The 26,355-nt window shown below is 46.1% G+C and overlaps 1 protein-coding gene across 19 annotated transcripts in view; it reads left to right on the top strand.

The window, feature by feature from the left end:
• The window catches only part of LOC132586679 (general transcription factor II-I-like), an 86,224-nt gene that overhangs the window by 43,650 nt on the left and 16,219 nt on the right, over positions 1–26,355 (top strand). For all 19 annotated transcript variants that reach the window (XM_060258705.1, XM_060258707.1, XM_060258724.1 and 16 more), the window contains 9 exons: positions 411–469; positions 2,364–2,435; positions 2,632–2,815; positions 3,093–3,151; positions 5,250–5,324; positions 7,198–7,296; positions 12,921–12,986; positions 15,133–15,316; positions 17,111–17,169. In XM_060258705.1, the coding sequence (XP_060114688.1) occupies positions 411–469; positions 2,364–2,435; positions 2,632–2,815; positions 3,093–3,151; positions 5,250–5,324; positions 7,198–7,296; positions 12,921–12,986; positions 15,133–15,316; positions 17,111–17,169 (857 nt within the window). The remainder of the gene's footprint in view (positions 1–410; positions 470–2,363; positions 2,436–2,631; positions 2,816–3,092; positions 3,152–5,249; positions 5,325–7,197; positions 7,297–12,920; positions 12,987–15,132; positions 15,317–17,110; positions 17,170–26,355) is intronic.

Genomic DNA, 26,355 nt, shown 5'->3' on the forward strand with positions numbered 1-26,355 from the left:
TTCTGGGCCCGGCCACAGTGGTGGGGAACACCAGAAACAGCTCTGGGCCTGGCTGCTATGGCAGAAAACACTAAGAAAGGCTCCGGGCCCAACTGAAGCAGGATGGAAAACCAGGAGCCATTCTGGACTTGGCTGCCAGTCTTGGAGCAGCTCCCATGCACTGCCATCTCCGCCAGGCTCAAAGGTAGGGAAAAAGAATGGGGATAAAGAGAAAGAAGGGAGGATTCGATTGGTGGGGAGAGAAAGAAAGGGAGGGAGGGAGGGAAGGAAGCAAAAGTTGGGGAATGCCCCCTCCCTGCAAGTTTTTTGTGGGGGCCCCACTTGTAGAATTATTATAGATCTCTGAGGCGTAAGAGGAGCCAATTGCTTGCTACTTGTCAATGCTTTTTTGTTAATTTTTTTTATTCTAGGCCAGAACTGCTAACTGTCACTCCATCAGACGTTGCTCAACCAAGAACAAACATGCCTGGTAGGATGTGCTATTCTAATACGGTTGATGATTAACAGCATAACTTCCTCACGCCGTATGGGAGACTCCAGTCTCCTCCTCCACCCCCATTCAACCCACTGATTAGTTGCAGAGATGAAAAGTGCAATTTTGGAGTGTTGTCATTTACTTGTTTCTTTGAGAGACTTGTTCATGTTTGCTAGTGATTTGTGTGTCACCTTTCTGTGCATAAGAATACCCAAGGGAGTTTCCATAAATGCTAAAACAACAATCCAGTGAAGCAAAGTGAGTGTCCAAGACAAAGATCATTAAAACTTGATTTATCACAGCAGTAAAAACAGCAATAAAGTAGCAGCAGTTAGAGATCTAAAATACCATGAAAGGTAACAGTTTCTTTTAAGAGACCCTTCAGAAAACACGAGTTTGTTTATTTGGGTTTTTTGTTGCCAGAAGGTCAGCAAGGACAATGCCTGTTGTGCCTCTTGGACAGGGGGGTTCCTAACCCTAGGACTGCTGGTGAAAAGGCCCTTTACCTGCCAAGCCTCACATCGGGAAGCCCCCTCCACAAGATCTTGACAGCTGATCCAAAGAGGTTCAAATAGGTAGCAGTGGTCCATGGGGTACTTAATCCTGAGCAGTTTAGCTATTTTAAAGGTTAAATCTAGCATCTAAATTTGAGTCAGAATCTGAATTAGAAAATATATAGTATGTTGTAATTCTCATGCTCTTTCGCTTGGCTACAGGCATGGATGTGAATTTTGAGTGCCTACCTAGGTCTGACCCAGCCTTCAGCAGACTGATTGCTGGGGAGCTATTCAAATAATTATATCTCTAAAATCCTGCTTTTGAGTTCCAACTTTTTATCACACTCTGGCGTGTTGAAGAAAGGGAATCTGAGATGGATTCAGTTCTCAGCAGCTTATTTTAACCTCCGTGGAACAAAATTAACAGGCTGCAGTTTGGGAGTGGAAAAGGCAAATTGTGACCTACATATCAGGATGCCTTTTTGCATAATTTTGATAAGATTTGATTGTGTCTGTTGCAAGAAAAGAGAAGATTTGATTGTGTCTGTTGCAAGAAAAGGGTAGCCACAAGCTCCGTCTCAAGGGTTTTGATAAAACATGGGATGTCCTCTTGAGCTTACTCGTATGAGGGTCCGAAAAGATGATTTTGTAAATGCCACAAGATGACAATGATTTTACAATTTATTTAGAATGTGCATACAGAAATAGTTTGCACCTAGCCTAAAAACACAATTTTAGATGGATTAAGAGCAAGAGTCCAGTACCACTTTAAAGCCTAACAAAATTTGTGGCAGGATATGGTTTTCATGAGTCATTGCTCACTTCTTCAGATACCTGAAGATACCTGAAGGAAGCGATCAATGACTCACAAAAGCTCATACCCTGCCACAAATGTTATTTGTCTTTGAGGTGCTATTGGACTCTTGCTCTTTCCTACTGCTACAGACAGACAAACACAGTTTACCTATCTTGATCTATCTACCGTAGATGAATTAAGAGTGTAAGGCTTTTTTTTTTTTTTTTTTGCCATCAAGTTGTAGGTGTCTTATGGTGACCCCTTCATGGGGTTTTCAAAGCAAGAGATGTTCAGACATGGTTTGCTGCTGTCTGCCTCTGCATAGTGGCCTTGGTATTTCTTGGTGGTGACCCATCCAGATATTAATCAGGGCCAACTCTGCTTAGCTTCTGAGATCTGATGAGATTGGATTTGCCTGGGCTATCCAGTTTAGGGATCAAGACAAGTAAGAGGTTATAATTTTTTTCTGCGCTGCATCTTGGTTGAAAACATTTACCATTTCTCCTTGCAGCTTTTTAGGTTATTAGGAGGTGAATTTTGAATTGATAAACTTACAGCTGCCGTACTCACTTATTTTTCTGTATTTTAATCCCAGTCAAAGAAGATTGGAATGTCAGAATCACAAAACTGAGAAAGCAAGTAGAAGAGATATTTAACTTGAAATTTGGTGAGTTTAATCTGTACACAGCAACTACTGGTTAGTGGTGCCACTTTGTGAAATGTGCTGCACTGTATTTCTGCTGTTGTAATATTTTGACCAGTTGCTTTGCATTTTATGTTCATTGGGGCAGCTATACAAGCCAAGTATGCAGCCTCCTCCAGTAGATTGTGCTCACATTGGTATTGATCTGTTTCCTTTCCAGGGCAAGCTTTGGGTCTCAGTGAAGCAGTAAAGGTTCCTTATCCTGTCTTTGAGTCAAACCCTGAAAATCTGTACGTTGAAGGTTTGCCTGAAGGCATCCCCTTCCGAAGTCCCACGTGGTTTGGCATCCCACGTCTGGAAAGGATTGTCCGTGGAAGTGGGAAAATCAAATTTGTGGTGAAAAAGTAAGCTGGCCATTTATCTCTGCTGCTTTTTAAATTGTTTGCTTTCTCTTGTACTTCATTTTTTCCCCTATCCTGGGCTGGAACAAGTGCCATGATGCATTTGTGGGGCATTTCATACAGCTTCTGAAAAACCCTTGCTAGTGCCTTGAAACCCTTCTGCAGGGACTGTTTCAGTTTGACTTGGTTTTCCAGACAAACGTGTAACTATTATGGGATGTGTGAATTTATATGTTCATTGTGACTGAGCAAACCTTAATAACAATTGTCTACTTTGTAGGCCAGAACTTGTCACTTCTTACTTGCCTCCTGGATTGGCTAGTAAGGTGAATACTTCGGGTAAGTGACTAAGAAACAAATACGTACCTCTTTCAAGTCATAAATAAGGCACTCAGTTACCATATTTGCAATTTGAAAGTTAGACTTTTGAAATCCTGTAGGTGTCCCCACAGTCTTCTCTATTCCCTTCACTGTTTAACTTGCCTAAGTCTTTATGTACAAACCTTGTTTTCCTTCTGTGATTTAGGAGGGATTGCTAATGGGTGGGAATGGACAGACGTACTTACCTGGAAAAAGTTTCTGTAGAGGAATTTTGCACAATTGTCCCCCCCCCCCTTCTCCTGATAGAAGAAACATGAATGATATTTCATAGAAAAATAAGAAAAGCCCTGCTGGATCAGACCATTGGTCCATATAGTCCAGCATCCTGTCTCACACAGTGGTCAACCAGCTCCTCTGGAGAACTGGCAGCAGAGCATAGTGGCCAAGGCCTTCCTCTGATATTGCCTCCTGGCTCTGGGATTCAGAGGACCTTTGAATGTGGAGATTCCTCTCAGTCACCATGGCTACTATCTGTTGATAGACTTATCTTCCATGAATTTATCACATTCCCTTTTAAAGTTGTTTATTCCTGTGGCCATTACTACACCCTCTGGCAGTAAATTCCACATTTTAATCACTCTCTGTGTAAAGAAGTGTTTCCTTTCGTCTGCCCTGAACCTACTGCCTATTAGCTTCAATGGATGTTCTCAAGTTCTAGTATTTTGGGAGAGGGAGAAAAAAAATTTGTTTGTCAGCTCTCTCTACCCTTACATAATTTTATAAACCCCTATCTTATCCCCTCCCCCTTAGTCGTTTCTTTTCTGAACTAAAAAGTTGGACACTCTTCAGCCCTTCCTCATAGGGAAGGTGCTCCAACCCCCTAATAATCTTGGTTGCCTTCTTCTGCACTTTTCCCAACTCCAGTTACATTTATGAAGTACAGGGACCAGAACTGAACACAGTATTTTAAATGAGGCTGGACCATAGATCTGTAAAGGGCATTATGGTGTTGGCCTCTTTATTCTCAACCCCTTTTCCTTATAATCCCTAACATAGGGTAAAGATTATACAAATATGACAGAGAGACCAAACCCTGTTCCTGTCTTGGGAAGATAAACTCCAACCTTAAGGTGTGTTTAGGAATAAAATGGGAATCTAGGCTGCTTGATTATTAACGATAGCTTTATAGCTTTGCTTTGGATACTGACTTTGAAATAACATCAGTCATCTTTGGATCTGTCAGTAGGAGGCTCAGTCCTCTGGTGCTGAATGCTCAAACCTATCAACATCAGCAGTATGAATTCCAGTTCAAACTGGCACTCAGAATGTTGTACAGCCGTCATTCAGATAAATAAAGCCCACCTAGCCTGACTCTTTGTCAAGTTGAGGTATGGGTGGGGGAGATGTGTGTGTCACTGGAAATGAAACCCCTTGGATTCAACGACTATATACCTTATAGTCCATTGGCAAAAGGTCACTACTGTCCTAGTGCGACTGAAAATAATAAATCTTGTAAAGAAACTGTTAGCAAGGGATGTTACATGGCAGTTGGTTTTTAGTGATGAACATAAGAACATAAGAGAAGCCATGTTAGATCAGGCCAATGGCCCATCCAGTCCAACATTCTGTGTCACACAGCGGCCAAATATATATATATATATACACACACACTGATGGACCTCTGCTCCATATTTTTATCTAACCCCTTCTTGAAGGTGGCTATGCTTGTGGACGCCACCACCTCCTGTGGCAGTGAATTCCACATGTTAATCACCCTTTGGGTGAAGAAGTACTTCCTTTTATCCGTTTTAACCTGTCTGCTCAGCAATTTCATCGAATGCCCACGAGTTCTTGTATTGTGAGAAAGGGAGAAAAGTACTTCTTTCTCTACTTTCTCCATCCCATGCATTATCTTGTAAACTTCTATCATGTCACCCCTCAGTCGACGTTTCTCCAAGCTAAAGAGCCCTAAGCGTTTCAACCTTTCTTCATAGGGAAGGTGTTCCAGCCCTTTAATCATTTTAGTTGCCCTTTTCTGAACTTTCTCCAATGGTGCAGCGCTGGCCTGTATAAAAGAAAAAGAGGCTAATCTGTGTGATTGTTTTTTTCTTTTTAGGATCCCAGAGTCCAGAAGACTCAAGTCCTGTAAGCAACTCCAAAGTTCCAGAAATTGAAGTTACTGTAGATGAAGGTATGGTGTGTTCCAGAGAAATTCTTGTGGAAGCACACTTGAGTTGGGAACTGCACATGGTATCTTAAACAAGGTTTCTTTAGCTGTTGAAGAGAAAGGAGGCATGACTAGTGAGACTTCCTCCTCTATTTCTGGGTGTGTGATTTCATTGGGCTGGAAGAAAAAGATAATTTTTCTAATCTTATATTTAAAAAAAAAAAATTCCTAGTCATCTTTAAAATGTAACATTGTGGTGCTGGACCTCTCCATCAGCTTGTTGTTGTGGATGATGGGGGTTAAGACAACAGCGTAGTCTAATGAAACTAGTTAAAACTAGTGGAAATGAAACAGTTAAAATCATTTCACGTAGGTTAGGTCCATAGCCTTCAATCCTTTTAGGATCTACCTTTCAACACATACAAAGTTGCAACCTGGGACCCACTAAGCTGCAATCACATGACTTCACAGTCACTTGATAGGAAGAAGGGGAAGCAGGTGTTAATGCCCTCACCATATCAAAGCCAGGTCCATGGACAGTAGACCCAACAGCGGAGGACTAGGGGATGGACCCCGATAAGTCAGAGCTTGAAGGAATCCTCTTGACCAGGGGTGGCCAAATTTGCTTAATGTAAGAGCCACAGAATAAGCGTCAGCTGTTCAAGAACCATGAGACATGAACGCTAGATGTTTGAGAGCAGGAAGGAAAGCAAACAGATGGGGGAGAGGTGGGAAGAAAGCAACTTTAACTTTAAATGAATTCTCCATGCTGCCAGCTGGCTTGTCTTGGAGAAGTGATTTAAAGAGAGAAATACCTTCTCCAAACTGGCCAATGGGGTGGTTGGGGGCCTTGAGAGTCACACAATATGTGTGCAAGAGCCCCATGTGGCTTCTGAGCCACAGTTTGGCCACCCCTACTCTTGACTATTGAGTGGTCTTTTCTCACTATTCTGCTGCTCCTCTCAGCATGCAAGCAAAGAGAAGCAGAGGACATGGCACCCTTGTCCTTAAACATTCGCATTAACTACACATTCTTCCAGAAAGCAGCAAAAAATGCTGGCCAAGGGCAAGCGTTGGAAGCTGGCAACTCCGCAGGTGGAGCTCTGACCCATTGGTTGAAAACCACTTAATTAGGTGATGGATGGGAATGTGATGAAGAAGGCTTTGCCTGTGTAACTCTCTGCAGAGGCAGCGGTAGCACGAGTGAAGATGCAAGATGCTTCTTTAGGAGGAAACCCTTGGCAATAGAGCTGGGGGAGAGCTGCTACAACCCCCGCCCCTGGGGGGAAAAAACCAAACTAAAATGTGAGCCAGGGAGCTGGTTTAGTCAAGGGGAGATTTTGCAAGGAAGCGGCTGAGCTTCTGACTTCTTGAGGACACAGAAATCTCAGGAGAGCTTGCAAGTCCTCACTGGCTATACAAAGACTATCACACTGCATTTAAAGAGGATATGCAGAAAGCAATCTGTTCTGAAGGCAGAAGGGGGAGGAGAAGGAGGACTTTTAACTTCCTGTTCTCCATGTCTTTGTGGATGGGGAGGGTGCAGAGAGCTTTAAGAAGAAAATGATATTGGATTTATATCCCGCCCTCCACTCCGAATCTCAGAGTCTCATTGGGCCAGCTAGCGGACACAGTGCTTCAAAATAGCCATCCAGACTTCTGGATATTTAAATTTGGCTTCTTGTTAACATTTGCTTTCTGCACAAGGAATATAATTCCAGGTCTGTTCCAGAATAGCTTTCCTCAAAGAGTATTTGTGCAGGATTAAGTTTTTAGACTAAGTTTGGAAGTGTTCTGTGCTCTGGATGTGCTTCAGGAAATCTAAATGTAAAATTTCATTGTTCACTGAAATTACAGTCGCTAAGAATATGATGTGTATTTGTGTGTGCTTGCATAGGTCTTCCTACTAAGACACAAACCCCTGAAGTCAGAACTAATCCTCAAACCAATGGATCCAATGTTGGTTTCAAGCCAAGAGGAAGAGAGTTTTCTTTTGGTAAGTCCTGACCAAAGTGGTGAGCCTCGAGTTGCGGACTGTTTGGATAGTATAGTGGCGGAGGGAGCTGGGAAATCAGGAATGCTGCAGTCTAAATTGATAAAATACACCTGCCCTGCCTTTTGATATGCAGAGCCCCCAGTGCAGTTCATGACCATAAATTGATAAAATACACCTGCCCTGCCTTTTGATATGCAGAGCCCCCAGTGCAGTTCATGACCATAAATCACAGTACAATTACAAACAGCTTATTGATTGGTGCGGTAGCAGTGCTAGAAAAGTAGCCTGATTTGTTTCATCAAACTTCTGTTGTTAAGTTTTTAAAAAAATATTTAATGTTTATAATGACTGCCCAGCTTGGGCCGGGACTCCGCGGGGAACCCCCCCCAGTCCCCCCCCCCCCCAGCCACTGGCAACCAGGGGGCTACCCAGGGCGATGCTGCAGCCCCTACACCCGAACCCCAGCATACCTTTACAGCGTGTAGCCGAGTGATGCCGCCTGCAATGCCCAGCAGCCCACACAGTCAGCGCGCCTGTCCCCGGGTGTGGGGAGATTGGCTGCCCCGCAGCATCGGCGGCGAGGGAAGAGAGGCAACAGGGAAGGAGGAAGGGGCTGGCAGACCGAGCTGCGGTGGCTGGTGCTGCCGCGCCCCGACGCTTCATTATGGCCGTGGACACCCCAGCAGCCCCAAAGAGGCCAAGCCCCGGAATGCCTCTCCATGTCTTTGTGGATAGGGAGGGTGCAGAGAGCTTTAAGAAGAAAATAATATTGGATTTATATCCCGCCCTCCACTCCGAATCTCAGAGTCTCAATGGGCCAACTAGTGGACACAGTGCTTCAAAATAGCCATCCAGACTTCTGGATATTTAAATATTTACCTGTAAATATTTATCAATGGGGACGGAGCCAGCCGGGGTGGGACCTGGGGAGAGGGGAGGGAACTCCAGAAGGGATAAAAGGCCTGAGGGCCAAGAGGTCGGGGAGGAAGCTGGCTGATGCTGCAGAAAGAGATGCTGCCAACAGAGAGAGACAGGAGCCCAAGCACAGCCGGAGGGGGCAGGGAGCCTGAGGTGCGGTAACCCGGCTCCCTCCCCCTATTTCTGAGACCTCAGGAGACACCAGCAAGAGACCAAAAGGGGGTGGTCGCAGTCAGAGGGGCTACGGCCACGTAGAGGGACACTGGGGGGCACCAGGGGCCCAACAATGCCATACACACAGAAAAGGAAAACATATACTTGTATGTCCAAACAAAAAAAAACAATTCCATGCACAAGAAACAGATATCTTCAGTGAATCATAAAAAGGTAAATGGGTAACTTTTACGGCATAAGAAGATTCCTGCAGGATCAGGCCAGTGGTCCATCTAGTCCAGCAACCTGTCCCACACAGTGGCTAGCCGGTTTCTCTGAAGGTCCATCAACAGGGCACAGAGGCCTTCCCCTGCTGTTACTTCCTGGTCTACTGCCTCTAAATTTGGAGGTTCCCTGTAGACATCATGGCTAGTACCCACCGATAGACCTGTCCTCCATGAATCTGTTTAATCCTCTTTTAAAGCCATCTATGTCTGTGGCCGTCATTACATCCTCTGACAGCTAATCTGACCTTTAAATCACTCACTCACTTTTGTCCACCCTGAATCTGCTGCCTGTCAGCTTCATTAGATGCACTTTAGTTTCTCTGATAATACGTTAGTCTTGTCAGTAGAGAAGTACACCATTTATAGAGAGGGTTTTGTTTTTCCAGTTGGTAGCCATAATCAGCTTGGCATAAATGAACAAACTTAAAATTGACTCCATGTCTGAGGGATCCACATAGCATACTTCTGTCAAGCTTTTAAATTATGTGTTAGCTTCCTTGCTGAAAACCATGAAGGAGAGACCCAACAGTATTTCATAAGGGAAGGCATTCCATAAGTCACTGTGGTGTAGTGATTATTATTATTTATTGTATGGCAAAGTTACAGGTGTAGTGGTATCTAGAAGACTGGTATCTAGAAGACCTGGGTTCGAATTCCAACTCATGCCATGGATGTTTGCTGGATGATCCTGGGCCAGTCACACACTCTCAGCCTATCCTACCTCACAGGGCTGTTGTGAGGATAAAACTGAGAAGAGAAGAATGATGTAAGCCGCCTTGGGTCCCTGTTGGGCAGAAAGGCAAGGCATACATAAAAAATAATTTCTGCGCTGTGCTGAAAAAAAAATCCTTTTGCGTTGCTGTCCTTGGAACCTCTTAATCATAGTGATGCAGAAAATGGAATCTCTCAGAATGATTTCTGTAAAGAATTTTTTAATATATATTTGTGTGTGTGCATACATATGCATGTATGTGTGCATGCAGCTGGAAGTCATGGCGACCTCTGCTGACCAACCCCTACTGGTGGCATGCAGCATATTCAGAGAGGTGGCTGAATAAAGCCTACCCCTGCCTCCTGACCTCTGGTACTCCAAGGAGGTCTCTTGTCCAAGTACTTGCCAGAGTCAACCTTGCTTAGCTTCTCAGATCAGACAGATTGGGCTTGCCTGGGCTACCCAAGTCAGGGCTGCAAAGAATAGTTTTAATGTGTCCCAACTTGGCTTTGAAATCAGAGTTGCCCAACATGATGCTTGCGAGGAGCAGAACAAATGTCATCTTTTTAGCTGCATGATTGAGACTGGTTTAGAAGAAAGCTAGCTGTCTGGCTCAGTCTCTAATGAGAAGGGGTGTGGTGGGTCATCAGAGGAGAGACCACTCTGGTTCTTTCACAGATTGGGGGGGAGGAATATGTACACTGCCTTTCATCTGGTGTGCTGGAATGGGCTTATACAATATATTTTTGCAATATATTAACTTGTTTTTGTATGTAGCAGTTTGAATGCGCAATGAATTTTGCAACACCATTGTGCTGCATCATGAACTTTTTACTGGTAGAGAACTGAAGTGACTTGCCGAAAGTCAATTCCTGGCTGTGCAGCCTTTTGAACCCAAGTTTCTCGTCTCTGTGCCTGGTAACTGATTCCACTGAACATTATAAAACATTATATAACACCTTCCGAGGTAACATTGGGTCTTGAGGCAGTGATACTCCTGCCACTTGTATATAACTGTTTCTGTTTATAGTTGGGCGGCTTTGTTGAAAAGTAGGACTATGGCTAGGAGGGTTTTTTTAAACTATGCAGGACATGCAAAGCAGATCTATCAGTCTTTTTAAAATTTAGCATACGAGTGGGACAAATATACTCCATGAAATGTTTGATTCCTGGTTTTCCTTGTCTTGATTTGAGACCAGCAGGAATGCAAGTTCTTGTATTAATTTAAATTATTTGTATTTTATTTATCAGCATTTTGCTCAATACTTTGCAGATACAATCTCTCTTATCCATTCTAACTTAGACTGTACATTAGCAGTGACAAAGTCAGGTGGTGCCAGGATGTGTGGGGTATTTTTCAGTTTATTCAGTCTGAGAGTATGGACAGAATCCTTGGAAGTTTGAAGCATACAATCAGCTTGTATTACCCTTGCCCTTTTAGTTACTTAAATCTTCTGGGATGGGGGGCTGGTTGATTAGGTTTGAGAAGTGGTTTGTGATTCCTTAAGAGACAGATTCCTTGAAACAGGCTGTGGTGCTTAACTTGACCTAAAGGTCTCAGTGATTATCAGCCATTCTTGAGCAAAGTGAGTAGATTGGTGGTGGCTGGACAACTCCAAGCCTTCGTGGATGAGGCAAATTGTTTAGATCCCTTCCAATTTAGTTTCAGGCCTGGTTACAGGAGCGAAACAGTCTCATCACTCATTCTGGATGGGGTTGCCTGCCCCGTGAAGGAACAGATCTGTAGTCTCTTGGTGCTTTTGGACCCAGGCCTACTGCTGAATAAGCAGGTGGCCAAGAGTGACTTGTTAGCCAGCTGCGGCCTTTCCTGGGCAGAGAAGATTTGGCCATTGCCCTGACCTGGATAACCCAGGCAAGCCCGATCTTGTCAGATCTCAGAAGCTAAGCAGGGTCGACTGGTTAGAACTTGGATGGGAGACTTCCTTGAAATACCCTGGGGAGAGGACAGGGGCAGACTATTCAGTCACCTCTCTGAATATCCTCCAGGCCCCCAGCAGGGGTCAGTCACCAGAGGTCAACATGAATTCCAGGTGCAGACACACACCAAAATAGAAAAGATCTGACCACTGTGTTGCATCTAGACTAGATTACTGCTATGAGCTGTGTTCATAAACTTGGGTTCAGAATGCTGCAGCCAGGATGCTGACTGGAGTGGATCATGATGACTATATCACTTCTGTCTTAGCCCACCTACACTGGCTTCCAATTTGTTTCTGGCCACAGTTCAAGGTGTTGGTTTTGACCTTCAGAGCCCTGTATGGTTTGAGACCAGCATACCTGAAGGACTGCCTAATCCCTTATGAACCTTCCTGACCATTACAGTTCTCTTCAGAGTTCATGGTTTGGACGCGCCTGCCTTTTGAGATTAGGTGGGTGTCAACCCAGGAGATGGCCTTCTCGGCTGTGTCACTAAAACGTTGAAATTCTCTCCCCAGGGAGGGAGGTTAATCTGTTCCCTTCTGTTGCCATTTTAGGCCTAATGGGTAAAACTTTTTTTTTTGTTATGGTTGGCGTTCCCTCAATAATCCATCCTCCATCCATCCATCCATCCATCCATCCATCCATCCATCCATCCATCCATCCATCCATCCATTTTTATGTCTTTTAACTGTTTTATATGTTTTTCAGCTCTGTTTTTAAAAACTCTTTAAACTGTTTTAATGAGGTATGCTCATTTGGGAGACATGCCTCATTAAAACAGTTTTTAAAAGAGTTTTTAAAAATGTAAGCTTGGTTCATGCATAAGGTTGACTCAGCCTTCCATCCTTTCAGGGTTGGTAAAATGAGTACCCAGCTTGTTGGGGGTAAAGTGTAGATGACGGGGGAAGGCAATGGCAAACCATCCCATAAAAACTCTGTCAAGAAAATGATTGGGTGCTTGCACAGGGGATTTTCTTTATTCTTGGGAGGAGAGTTATTCTAAGGATTTTGTAGTGTATTTTATCATGCATGTTTTAAAATATTTTGTTACCTTGGTGGCTGTTATAAGGGCAGAAAGGTGGGATATAAATTTTGTAAATAATAGTAATAGATTAACTTACTGAGTAGAGAAATGTAGCTTTTTGCAGGTCTGTTTTGGACTATTGTAGCAAAAGGTGGAAAAGAAGGTTTTCAATTCTGTCTTCCTAGTACTTGTAGACCTCTTGGGCAGTCCTGTAGTCACTGTTTAATTTGAAATTTAGACAACAGTTACATATTGAAGTTACTGAATGCTTTTATGTACCATTGCTGTTTCCTGCCTGAGTTGTTTTGATAAGGGTAGTGAGCTTCATAAAATTAGGGACCTGGCACTCTGGGCCATTCTGATGCCCAGTACATTGCTAAGGCTGCCTGCCAGCAGTGATTGGAGACATTTTTAAAAAAAAAATAATTAATTTTTTTTTAAAAAAAATCAGGTTATTACTGTTTTTGCAGTATTGGCTTGAGTATGTAATCTTCATAAACCAGTAAAGAATGCATCACTTGGAACTTCAGTAAGTGTTGGTTCTCTCCTGTTCAAAAGAAATAATTGATCATCTCTGCTTTCTTGACAGAGGCCTGGAATGCCAAGATCACTGACTTGAAGCAAAAGGTTGAAAACCTTTTTAATGAAAAATGTGGTAAGCATGTCAAACGTTAATACAGACACATGTTTAGTGCCTTAGCTTGGCTGCTCACAGGTCCAAAACACTATTTTATAGCTGAGGCCTGGGGCTTGTTCTGTTGTTATTCTTTGGAAAAGCAGACCTCTGCCTTGTAACTCTTAACTGCGTATTACACTCCCCTTGATTTCAAAAGAATAGCAGTAGAATCCAGTGGCAGCTTAGGTCATCTGAGGACTGGAGAGAAGTTGTTACCACCCAAAAGCCTTCTCAGTGTCTCTTAGTCTGTCCTGGGCAGAGAAGAGGGCAGCTAGAATAGCATCTCCAGCCGGTCAGATACTGGGCTAGTGGAGAGCCAGTTTGGTGTAGTTGTTAAGTGTGCGGACTCTTATCTAGGAGAACTGGGTTTGGTTCCCCACTCTTCCACTTGCACCTGCTGGAATGGCCTTGGGTCAGCCATAGCTCTGGCAGGTTGTCCTTGGAAGGTTGTCCTTGGAAGGGCAGCTGCCATGAGAGCCCTCTCAACCCCACCCACCTCACAGGGTGTCTGTTGTGGGGGAAGAAAGGAGATTGTAAGCCACTCTGAGATTCGGAGTGGAGGGCAGGATATAAATCCAGTATCATTATTTTCTTCTTTTTTGGGTAGTGGAGTTCTGGTGGCTTGATTGTGGTCAGTGGGGTTTGGAGGTTTGTGCTTAGGGATTGGAATTTGCTAGGGAGCAGCTGGTACTGAGACTCATTTGATTGTGGGCAGAGGGAGGTGATTGGAGGAGGAGGCTCTGATGCATCATGTCAGTCAACTGTCAGGTCTGAACGTGCTATTGGTTCTAGAGAAGCCAGCGATTTGTCAGTACTTGATCCTTGAAGAAAAGGCTGGCGTGGCATGAATTACTGGTTGGATGAGGCAGAAGGCGTGCATCTCTTCACTTTGTCTGCCAGGATCCACAGTAGATTAACAGTCGAGATTTGATGGTCAGGGATGGGGAGTCAGCCATTGCACTTTCCAGGTGCTTTGCCATACCATGCTCCGATTTTTGTGTTATTACCTGGTGCTTGGGATGTGACACATTAGGTATTGCATAGCCCACTGTTTAAGTCTCCCTTCCTGAGTTGGAACAGGTAGCCATGTCCTGGATGCTGAGATTCCCACAGGTTTTCTTCTGGGGGAAATGTAGCATCCACACTAGTGTGATGTAAGACTTAAGACCCCCATGACAGTCATGGAGCTGCCTCAAAACCCCTTCAAGGACATCAGAAGAAGAAGAGGAAGAGGAGGAGATTGGATTTATACCCCGCTCTTCACTACCTGAAGGAGTCAGAGCGGCTTACAATCTCCCTTCCCTTCCCCTCCCCACATCAGACACCCTGTGAGGTAGGTGGGGCTGAGAGAGCTCTGACAGAAACTGCTCTTGAGCAGAACAGCTATAAAAGAGTTATGTCTGACCCAAGGTCACTCTAGCAGTTGTATGTGAAGGAGTGGGGAATCAAACCCAGTTCTCCCAGATAAGGGTCTGTACACTTAACCACTACACCAAACTGACTGTCATAACTTTGTATTGGGAAGGTACTGACTGGTTAAGAAGACAACGAAAAGAAATTTGCCTTACTTGTAGGTGGGCGGGATTTCTTCTTTATCTTCTGCCGCCAACACATTTATTGGCATGAATAGAGGGGCCTTGCATTTTTATGCAATTAACTTTTTTTTTGTAAAGCTTGTATTCCATCATACAGATTACTTCTGTAGATGAATAGAATCATAGAGTCCAACCCCCTGCTCAATGCAGAATCAGTCTAAAGCATGTTTTCCTCATACTCGTTTGCCAGCGAAACTTTGATCCTTGCACTCTGTTATTAAATGGGGCTGAGCTGAATTCTTGCAGGGTTCATTTATCTAATCGGCAGAAGCATTAGAGGGAGGATTGCATTTGCATAAGGATTGTCTTCTTTAAATGGCTGATACAGCCAAAGGATAACATTTTTCACTGTAGTGGCCTCTAAAAGCTTGCCGGAGAGAGAGAGTGTATCTGTGGTGGTTGGGTCTGTGTTTGAAAACCTCCTTCCTCAGCATATTTGACTCAGTCCTAGTAAATGTTTGACGTGTGGAAGATTCAAGGTCAAACAAGCCTCTCGGAGGTTTTTAAGATATCTTTTTTTGTTGTCGTAGGGGAAGCTCTTGGCCTGACGGAGCCTGTGAAAGTCCCTTTTGCACTCTTTGAATCTTACCCTGAAGATTTCTATGTTGAAGGCCTGCCTGAGGGAGTGCCCTTCCGGCGCCCATCTACATTTGGCATTCCGAGATTGGAAAAGATCCTCAGAAACAAAGCTAAGATAAAATTTATCATTAAAAAGTAAGCCAAATGCATGCATACCACATGAGCTGCCCCTCTGCACCACTTAAATGAGTAGAGAATGCAACCTAGACAGGAGCTGGATTCTTCCGTCAACAGCAGAGGGAGGCTGTTTTAATCCTGTATCATGACTAGCCTCCAGAAATCGGGGCGGGGGGGGGGGGCGCTACTTCATGTATTCAGAATAAGAATGTGAACAAAATATTAATAACTCTGGGTCAGAGCAAAGGAAACATTTTGGCTGAGTGAACATGTTCAAATAATTTGGTAAAGGGGATCGTTTTCACTTGAACAAAAAAGGGGAAGACAAATGGCTTTAAGTTGAATGATCCCCAGAATATACCACCAAATGTGGTCATGCCAACTGTTTTCTGGTTTTCCTGGGCTGCAGATGGAAATAAAGGAGTCTAATGTGTTAAACTGTTTTTTGGGGGAAAAAATCAGCAGATCCTTGATTATTAATGTCAAAGATTCCAGCTGGAAATCGATCTGTAGGAATCTGTTGAAAAAACTTTCAGTTAGTTGGATTATGGTTATTTTATATGTAGCCATGTTGCATTTCTGGACTTAAAAACTACATAATGGTTCTTCAGTTTTGCCAGAATAAGAACAGACAGGCTTACACTTTCTCCAGCACTGTGATGCTGAGTGAACTGTGAGCAAAACAGACTTTAAAAGGAGAGGATTTGGAGATCTCTGAAACAAGAGACCTTCAGGGACCCCAGGTTTGAAGTAAGGGCTGTCCCCCCAGTTATTCACAGACCTGTCAGACTAAATCAGAAAATGGGGAGAGTGTTATGTCCACATAAGTTGCTTGTACCATTCTCATAAGTGCTCTCTCTAATCCACCAAGGGCAAGGAAGAGGTTGTACCTGTTTTCACCAGAGCACAAGGGAGGCTGAGGATTCCTCCTTTTACAGAGTAAGGCCTTTCTTACTCTGAAAAGAAGTAGCTGAGAAGTACATGGAGGCTTAATGTATATGTGGCTGCTGACATGGATAGTTTCATGATAACAGTACAACCACTAAGTACCAGATGCTAGGAACCAACAACTGAGAAGGGGCTGTTGGCTTCATGCCTGACTTATGGGCCTTCCCAGCAGCATCTGTATGGTCACTGCAAGAGGCAGAGCACTGGACATCAAGGGAACTTTTGGTCTGATTAATTAAGGCAGTTCTTGATTTCCCTCCCCGATTTTGTGTTTCTTCAGGAGTTCTTCCTAGCTTCATCCCAGGTAGTGGAAGATAAATGTAAATTTGATGTAGAGAGCACTTGGAGTTTCACCTCGGTTTCTTGTTGACCTTTTTTTGGGGAAAAGATTCTGCAAGGTTTTTGGTCTTCTGTGAGTGGTGCTGGTGGCGGGGGGAGGGGGGGAGTGATGTCTGAAGTGAACACGTCAAGTTTGGAACAAGGAGGGTTTCACTGTGATTGTGGTGCAGCAAAAATGGTGCTGGCCTCCTCTTAGGCTAATTAAACTCAGGCAGATTCAGTGGGAGCTCACAGGAGCTCAGCTCCTGAACCTTTCTGAGAGTTCCACCTCCTTGTCCATTGAATAGTATGTGCAGCTGTATAACAATCCCTGGATGAGCTCCACCACCTATTTTTCTACAGAATGATCCCTGATTAAACTATTCTGCTATAAGGAGGCACCCGCTGACTTGGTCCCAGGGACATGATAGTCTTGCATGGCTTGTGATTGCCTTGAAGAGAAGTGAAACTATGCAATTGTGTTTACTTTATTAATTTCACTTCTTTATATTCTTATGTCAAAACTTTGTTTGTGTTTCTCTGCAGGCCGGAAATGTTCGAGGCAGCAATTAAAGAAAGTGCCACTGCAATTCCAAGCCCTCAAAGTGAGTTTTGCACCATGACTAAGTCCTAGATCAGGGGTGACTTAACTTGCTTAACTTAAGAACCACATAGAATAAATGTCAGATGTTTGAGAACCACAAGACATAAATGTTTGAGAGCTGCAAATGTTTTGAGAGCTGCAAGATTGAGGGCAGGCAGGCAAATAAATGGGGGAGGGAGATGTGGAAAGAAAGCAACTTTAATTTTAAATGCATCCAAGCCAACCAGTGGGGGGATGGGGGTGCCAGTGTGAAAGAGCCACATGTGGCTCCCGAGCCACAGTTTGGCCATCCCTGTCCTAGATGGTCCCGAATATTTTATAAAGATGGTGTAATTAGTAATGGTATCAGAGCAGTTCCTGGCAGCTCTCTAAAATGGTCAGAGGCTATAGAGAAAGCATTAGGGAGAGTGAAAAATAAAGCCATGATCTGAGATTGAACTGCAGCTAATTCTTAACACTCTTTAACTTGCTGAGTTATGCATTTTCTAAATTGTTTCACACTTCTATGTATGTGCAGTTGCTGTTCTGCAGAGCACACACAAACCTTGACTGTTGGCTGAGCTGACCATGTGTCATTCTCAGCAAAAAAATAATGAGCATTAGTGGCCAGTCTGTTGTCCCACTGCTTTCCTCTCTAAGTTCATTCCAGTCAGCTACCATTTTGTGTTACGGTGTGTTTCCTCCCTCCTTCCTTCTGGGGTGCTATGTCATCACGATGATCTTCTTCGTGGTCTCTGTGCATCACACCCATGGGAGAGAACGCGCCTGCGCTGATCCGATCGGTACTTAACAAGCCAAAGGATTTTCGCGCTCAGCTCTAGTGGGCATGCGCAAAAACCCCACCACGCATGCTCACAGAGTGGGCGCGGACATCCCATCAGTTCTTTTCTGACCGCCGCGCTGATCAGTTGATCTCCTCGCTCCGGCTGGTACTTTTATTTACTTCCCTTTGAAATAGCCACTTCTAATCTCATGTTACCTCAAAAACAAACCTAGTGAGATGGAGGAAAGTCGAAAACTTTACTCTCTCAGCCCTTCGGATTCCCCCCCCCCCCATTTTTTTTCCCCCTTCCCCGTTACGGAAAAGCAATGGAGGCGGGCTCTCTTGCCGACTCAAGTGCTGGGATCAAATTTCCCCTCCTGATTCGTTTCCTCCGCTCCTCTCCCTGCCGAGAGGGACTCGCAGCACAGATCTTCACCAATCCTCCTGACTAACGAGGAAAAAGCCAACAATGTGCCTGTTCGAACTGCTTGCGTCGTCTCCCTAACTGATTCAATGGACTTCGATGTCTTCCAGCCTGGACAACACACGGCCCAACTCGCTATGTTGGTGCCGGAGCCCACTGAGAGCAAGACAAACTCTCATGGCTCTTCCCTTTCCGACGCCGACCGCTCTGACCTACGAGCATTCTCGGCATCGAAGTCGGAGTCCTCGTTACCTTTCAGCAACTGCTGTGGGGAGGACAAGGGATTTGAGGTGGAAGCAGGCATGGCAAACATGACTTCTATCGTCATACGCCACTTGCCCACTGAAGGATCGGCATCGGAAGGATCAGCGTCGGAATCGGCAATCGCTTCTGTCTGACATTGCCGACTGAGCCCCCCGACGCTCAGCTTATTCCCGAGCCGAGTGCTTCCGCGCTCCAGTTCATAGCGCAAACGCACCTCCCATCGATACTTGTGGCTCCAAGCGCCAATGCCCCTCTGCTTGGCCAGTCTCGTGGGCACTGGAGCCAAAGCGCTCCCCCATACCGATGTTCGACCTCGAGGGCAGAGAGGCTCATCGGCAGCGATGATGCTGCCCCCCCCCTTTTCTCGTTTTCACATGGGTTCTTCTAGTCTTATAAAGACAGACTGCAGGAGGCACACACTGTGTCCATGTCCCAGCAGCTTTTTGTTGCTCTTGTTCTAAGGACCTCCCAGGTTGGCCCAGCAATATGCAACCTCCCTTAGGTACTGGATGCTTTACCATCCATCATACTACTGTTGGCAACAACGACCTGGCTGCTCTATTATTGGATCAATGCTAGAAGAAGCATCTGCACAACCCTCCAGAGCAGACTCACATGGCTCTGCCATCAGAACCGAATATCAGCGTCTCTATCCATCCCCTGGCTGTTTTGATGCGGATCAAACCTTGCCTACCTCCACGCTGTTTCTTTACCCTGAGCTTTATGGTCTCTGCCTTTACCATCAGATGACCCTAATTCCCATGGCAACTGCATGAAAGCATTAGACTATACCCTGACGTTTTCTCCTATCAACTTCAACCCTCGACCACTGCAATGGTGTTTTAACATCATTTCACTTGGCATTTGCTGTTTTTAGCACCCACCCACCCACCCCCTTTCTAGCAGTAGTGCCATAAAGGAGTAAGAAGTTCGAACTACACCGATCCTTCCTCCAAGTTCCTCTCCTTGGCTGGATCATATGTGTACGATACATGAACTGGGGACTGAACTCTCTCTTTCTAGCCCCCCCCCCTTTTTTGTGGGGGGGGGAGGGAAATTAACACCTTGGGCAGGACATTTTATTCAGTTGGTACCCTGGCGTTTAGACCCTCCGCTGCTCCACTCACACCAGCTACTGGCAGTTTATGTTAGAGCAACAACTCTCAGAAGCACTGCCTCCCCCACCCCCAGTATGTTCAGCATTCTGCTGTCAAACTAATTCAAAGGGGGCATGCTCTTGTCCTCACAACAACTCATCATTTGTAGTTGTTATTCCTGGATGCCAATCATGTCTTCGCTCTGCTGCCTCAGTCGGGTATTAGAACATATACTAAAGTTTTCCTGCTCAAGACAGTTGTTGTCCACTCTACTGCAGATACTATTTGGCATGAGATGCTCAGGAGTATCACAATGCCCTGCAGTCTGGGTCTGCCTCCAGGTTCTATGCCACCCGGAACACAGCCTAGAACAAACTACAATCCTAGCACCAACCATCTGAACTCTACTAGAAGCAGGGTTCTGCCTCAGTACTAACCAACACCTTTTCTCTCTTACCTGAGAGAATGTAGTGCAGCTGCGTCAGCTAACTGCCGGTTGAAGGCGCATATTAATAGCAACTGTTCTCCTGGCAGAAGTCCCGTTATTCCTGTTCAGGGACTAAGCTCTTCTACCCTTCCAAGTTTCCACCTTCCCTTTCAGCACTTCATGGAATCAAGAACAGGACTGGGAGGCCTCTGCCTCATCAGGATCCACAGAGCACTAGATGAAGAAGATGATATTGGATTTATAGCCCTCCACTCCGAAGAGTCTCAGAGCAGCTCACAATCTCCTTTTATCTTCCTCCCCCACAACAGACACCCTGTGAGGTGGGTGGGGCTGGAGAGGGCTCTCACAGCAGCTGGCCCTTTCAAGGACGACCTCTGCCAAAGCTATGGCTGACCCGGGGCCATGCTAGCAGGTGCAAGTGGAGGAGTGGGGAATCAAACCTGGTTCCTCCAGATAAGAGTCTGTGCACTTAACCACTACACCAAACTGGCTCTCCAATTGACAGTAGTACTAGTCCCTCTAGTAATTTTAGCAGGACTGCCCTGCATGATATGCTCCTGCCAACTAACGTGAAGTAGGGATTGGCACCCCTAATTTACTGAGTGTGTATTCCCACTACATTTCAGTTGGACCACTTCACTTCCATTGGGCATTTGAATTCATCATGCCTCCCTCTCAAACTATAACTCTCAGCCTGCTCTGCTTCCTAGGTTTAACCACACTCCTGTAACTGTTGGTTGCTAACTCCAAACAGAAAGAAAGAAAGAAAGAAAGAAAGAAAGAAAGAAAGAAAGAAAGAAAGAGAAAGAAAGACATCTAAAATCCTTTAAACATAGCCCAGTCCACAGGGACAACTATGAATGCTAGCCTGTGGGGTCCACACACGTGCACACATCATATGGGGAGTGCAGAACTTTCTCTTTTGAACATGTGCTCCGAACATGGTAAGAACACACAGTTTTCCATGTCTATCCTCGCTGGGCCTTATGGCTTCAACCACCTCGGTCCGGGTGCTTACCAGCCTCGTCATGCATGTCCTACATTTCTGGAGTTCTGGTGCCTCAGATCTCTCTGACTCTTCAGAGACCCCCTGTTGCTCCACTTCTCCCTACTGCCCGAACCATGGGATTGGTGCATAATGGGAGCTCTTTCTGTTTTTCGGGACATCTCTCCAACTCCCTGTCCTTCCTTTTGGATCATTACAAACCAGTGTCTGATTCTGGAAGATGCACATGAATGATCCCGTGTCAAGAGCTTACCAGCCCTGACCTGGATAGCCCAGGCGAACCTGATTTCATCGGATCTCAGAAGCTAAGCAGGGCCAACCCTGTCAAGTGCTTAGATGGGAGACCTCCTTGGAATACCGGGAACGGGAGGCAAGGACAGGCTGTATCAAGTCACTTATAACCTCCCGACCATGCCAACTACCACATCATTTTCTGGGAACGCTGGCGATAAGATCCACTACACACTTCCCTCAGCTATCACTTGCAGAGAGGTCTGTGTTCACCCTTGCATAAATGCCTCATCCCTCATCTTATAGCTGTCACAGATGGACTATTGCCAGGATGCTTATACCCTAGTACTGGGAATGTTGGCAGACGGTATGGACTTCCACTCTTCCCACAAGTCATCTGCCCACTTGCGGACCTGAACATACAGGTGATTTCTTGAACCTGCAGGGCGTCATCCCCTCATGTTGAGAGGTTTTTCTCCACCCTCTGTTATGCCTCTGGGGTCACTCATCAATCGACAGCATCTGAGTAAGATAGGAAACATCGGCAGTTCTACCCCAGAGCAGGAGTGGATACCAGATCTTGTCTCCTTTCCTCCTTTCCTACGTGTTCCCATGTGCACCTTGAAATTCCAGGGTAGCCAACAAACTCCGAAGCCATGCCCTCACTGCTCTAGGGCATAACTATGATGGCTTTGCCATCGCTACTTTCCTCTTCTGCGTCATCTCGTCCCAGAGACTCCCCCTACTTTCTTCCAAATATGGAACATCCTATTGGCATAATTGTGGGCTGCAGCCTCAACTCCTCTTGGGTTGGACAGCCTCCTGGCCGTCTTGGCACACTGTACCTCCATTGATGGGTACTGGTCATCCTCACACTCTCCCATTACTCACTTCCTAAAGGCCACCTCGGCTTTCATCTTTATGCCAAATGACCACTCCGCCTTGGCATCTGCCTTTCTCTTATCAATCCTGCCAGGGAACCTCTCCAAACCCCTGGCTACTGGTTCAATTCATTTCTTGTCATAGGGAGCAGCGTTATTGAGGGCTGTCTCTCTCACTGGTTGGATAGCTGGACTACTGGCTCTATGTTATTATACCCTTTGATCTTCTTCGTGGTCTCTGTGCAGTCCCACACATGGGTTTTTCCGCTGGAACGAACCCGACCTCGGAGAATTCAAAGCTAGCCTTAGGCGTTATTTTTGGCGCGCACTTCCTCCCGCTCTGGGGAGCAGGCATCCACTGCGCATGCCTGGAGCGAGGGGAAGGCGCCCCACCCACCAGTTTCTTTCCGCCCGCCGCCCGGGATAGTCCTTCCTCGTTGCGTCTCTTCTCAACTAGCCTCCTCAGCCGTCTTCTCACCGCTACTGCTCAACGTTTTTTCCTCACTTTTTCTTCTACCTTACTTCGCCTGTCTGGTATAGTAAAAAAAAAAATAAAAAAAAAATAATAAATATATATATATATATATATATATATATATATATATATATATATATATATATATATATATATATATATTTCTCCCTTCTTCCTTCCCCCCCCTTCCCCCCGGGCGTATGGAAGGAAAAGAAGTTAAAATTACCTTTAAAAAGTGCACCCGCTGCGGGATTAAAATTCCCTCTTCAGACGGCCACTCGTTCTGCTTAATTTGCCTGGGTGAAGCCCACAGAACGGACAATTGCACTCATTGTGCCCAGTTCGGCAAACAAGCTAGAAAGAACCGCGCCGCTAGACTCAACAGTTACTTACTGACGACATCTTTGCGCCCGGCTATGTCTCAGGTTTCCGAACCGCGGAAGTCTCCACCTACCCTCACACCTCAGAGGGTCGGTACGGGCCAGGCAGCTTCTGTGGCTGTGGTTCCCAGGAAGCTTAAGCCCTCAAAGCACGTGAAGAAGCACCACGATCCCAATAAACATGGTGAATCGGCGGGAAAAGAGAAATCTTCTTCGCCGCATCAAGGGGCTTCGGACACGAAAGCCGCCATGGCGGTCTCCTCACTCCGAGTGCTCACGGCTCCGCCGCCACCTCCAGTCCTGACTCCAGTCCTGACTCCGGTGGATGCCATTGAATCCGAGGTTATACGAATTCGCTCTCGATCACCATCGGTACAGGAGTTCCTACCGGAGGACCTCTTGACGAAGGAACCAACTCAGCCATCTCAGCCACTTCAACAACAGCTCGACCTCGATTCCTTCCGGGATGTGACTGTTCCGCGTACCTACAAGGACGCTATGGTGTCTCCCCTCCGCCTTGACTCCCCACGCCGTCGAGACCATGCACCCGATAGGCGTCACGGAAGATCACTCTCTAGGGGCAAACGTATTGCGTCCCCTATAAACAGAGATAGACTGAAGCATCGGTACCAGGCATCCCCATACAGGGAGCAGAGCAAGCGATACCGTGATTGATCCTCCAGTAGAGACGAAGGGAGTCGGTACCATAGCAGATCACGCTCTCCGTCCCGATCCTCCTACTTCCGCTATACTCCGTCGAGATCTCCTTCTGTAGAATCTTACCACACCCGTAGGCACCGTGACCCACGGTACCAGGATGTGGGACGTCACAAACGGCACCACGACCGGTACCACGACCAGCATCAACGACACGACTCGACCAGGTACCAACAACAGCAGCAAAAGGACTTGGGCCGGTACCAACCACAGGATTCAGCACGGTACCAACACCAGCAAAGTCCACCACGGTACCAACCACAGGATTCAGATTCAGCACGGTACCAACACCAGCAAAGCCCACCACGGTACCAACCGCAGGATTCAGCTCGGTACCAACACCAGCAAAGTCCACCACGGTACCAACAGCAGACCTCTCGTCACCCCGCACAGACAGTATCGCCTCGCCATCGGGCCCCAGTCTCTCCTACACCGTCTACATCTAAACAAACCGACCAGCAGACCAAAGCACCCTTGCTATCGGAACCCTTTACACCTAATCCACAGGGCCCACAGGATGAAGACGAGTCGGATCTTGAGACTTCAGACTCTTCACACTCCTTATCTCAACCGGCCTCACCAGCTTCCGACATAGTCAAGCCTGCAGACCTCTCTCCCTCAGAAGGGGCCAAGTCCTATCTGGACCTCATAACCGATATGGCCACAGCTTTGAACATCAAGCTGACCACTGACCTTCCTAGAGTTACCGATGTCGTCCACGATTTGATCAACGCAGACCTACCTGCTAGCTCTTCATTGCCCATGCTTCCGGTCCACCTAGAGGCACTGAAGGAGGCTTGGGATAAGCCGGCCTCTATACCACCAATGTCCAAACGGGTTGAGTCATTGTACAAGATACATGCTCCGGAGTCCAAATTCTTATACAACCATCCAGCACCTAACTCTATGATTGTACATTCGTCCTCAAAAACTAAACAAACACGCCACCCTGTACCACCTGAGAAAGAGGGGCGTAAATTGGATACACTAGGGAGAAAGCTTTATTCAATCTCTACAGCATCTGCAAAGATCAATAACTACATGGCCCACTTCGCGGCATATGCACACAACATTGCAGCACAACTCACTACTCTAGTGCCTTCGTTACCTGAACCATCACAACGTCAGGCCACCAAGTTGCTAAAGGAGCTTAATCGCCTTAGCAAGCAACAAATTAACACTGTCCGCCACTCAGTCGGTTGCACATCCAGATCAATGGCGACCGCAATAGCCCTTAGGAGACATGCCTGGCTTCGCTCGTCCACTTTACAACAGGACATTAAGTACAAGATAGAAGACCTACCATTTGATGGGCAGGGCTTATTTAATGCCACCACGGATGACATCCTTACCACCGTGGATGACAGCAGGAAAAGAGCAAAGCGACTGGGGGTAAACCAACAGCAACCTCAAGGCAACAGACAGAGACCTTGGAGAACCCCCTCTTATAAGCGCACTAGATCTCCCAAGCAATCTGATTACTGGAGAAGGAGGGCACTTCCCGCAAAGCAGCCCTTCCAGCAACGCCAAAGACCGCAACCTTCTAAAAAGACCACTCCCCCAAACAAGCAGTCTCTTTGACTTCGCCCCCTCCACTTCCAGACTCCTTCCCTTCCTACCGACGTGGCAGTCCATAACAACGGACTCCTGGGTACTGCAAATTATAAAGAAAGGTTACTTCATAGAGTTCACTTCCCAACCACAGAGCTCTCACTTCCTGGCAACCCCCCCCTCACAGGTTCTACAAGACGAGATCGACATCCTTCTGGCCAAACAGGCCATAGAGCCAATCCCCCCTCAATACCATCGCACGGGGTTTTACTCCCGGTACTTTCTGGTACCGAAGAGAGACGGGGGCCAGCGCCCAATCCTGGACTTACGCAGACTGAACAGGTACATACGTCCTACAAAATTCCGCATGATTACCCTACAGTCCACACTGCCACTCATTCCAAAGGACGCATGGATGGCGCTGATAGATCTTCAGGACGCGTACTTCCATATTACCATCAACAGCTGCCACAGAAGGTTCCTGAGATTCGCCATAGGGAATGCCCACTACCAATTCCGGGCACTTCCTTTCGGCCTTTCAACCGCTCCAAGGGTCTTCACAAAGTGTATGGCAGTGGTAGCAGCGTTCCTCCGGCAACGAGGCATAACTCTTTACCCCTATATAGACGATTGGTTGATGGTGGGAAGTTCCGAAAAACAGCTCAGAGATCACATTCAAATAACCCTTCACCTCCTCGCTACTCTAGGGTTGCAGGTCAATCATCAAAAGTCTCAACTCTCTCCCTCGCAGACAATACAATTCATCGGGGCATATCTATCCACCACAGACCACAAGGCCTACTTACCTATAGACAGAGTTGCGAATATCCAAACCCTGGCCAACACGATAATCTTGCACCCAACACAAACAGCCTTCGTGTTCCAGCGCATGCTAGGTCTGATGGCAGCAACAACCGCGGTTCTCTCACATGCCCGGCTTCACATGCGGC

Source organism: Heteronotia binoei, chromosome 18 (genome assembly GCF_032191835.1).
Source record: "Heteronotia binoei isolate CCM8104 ecotype False Entrance Well chromosome 18, APGP_CSIRO_Hbin_v1, whole genome shotgun sequence".
In the NCBI taxonomy this organism is placed as follows: domain Eukaryota; kingdom Metazoa; phylum Chordata; class Lepidosauria; order Squamata; family Gekkonidae; genus Heteronotia; species Heteronotia binoei.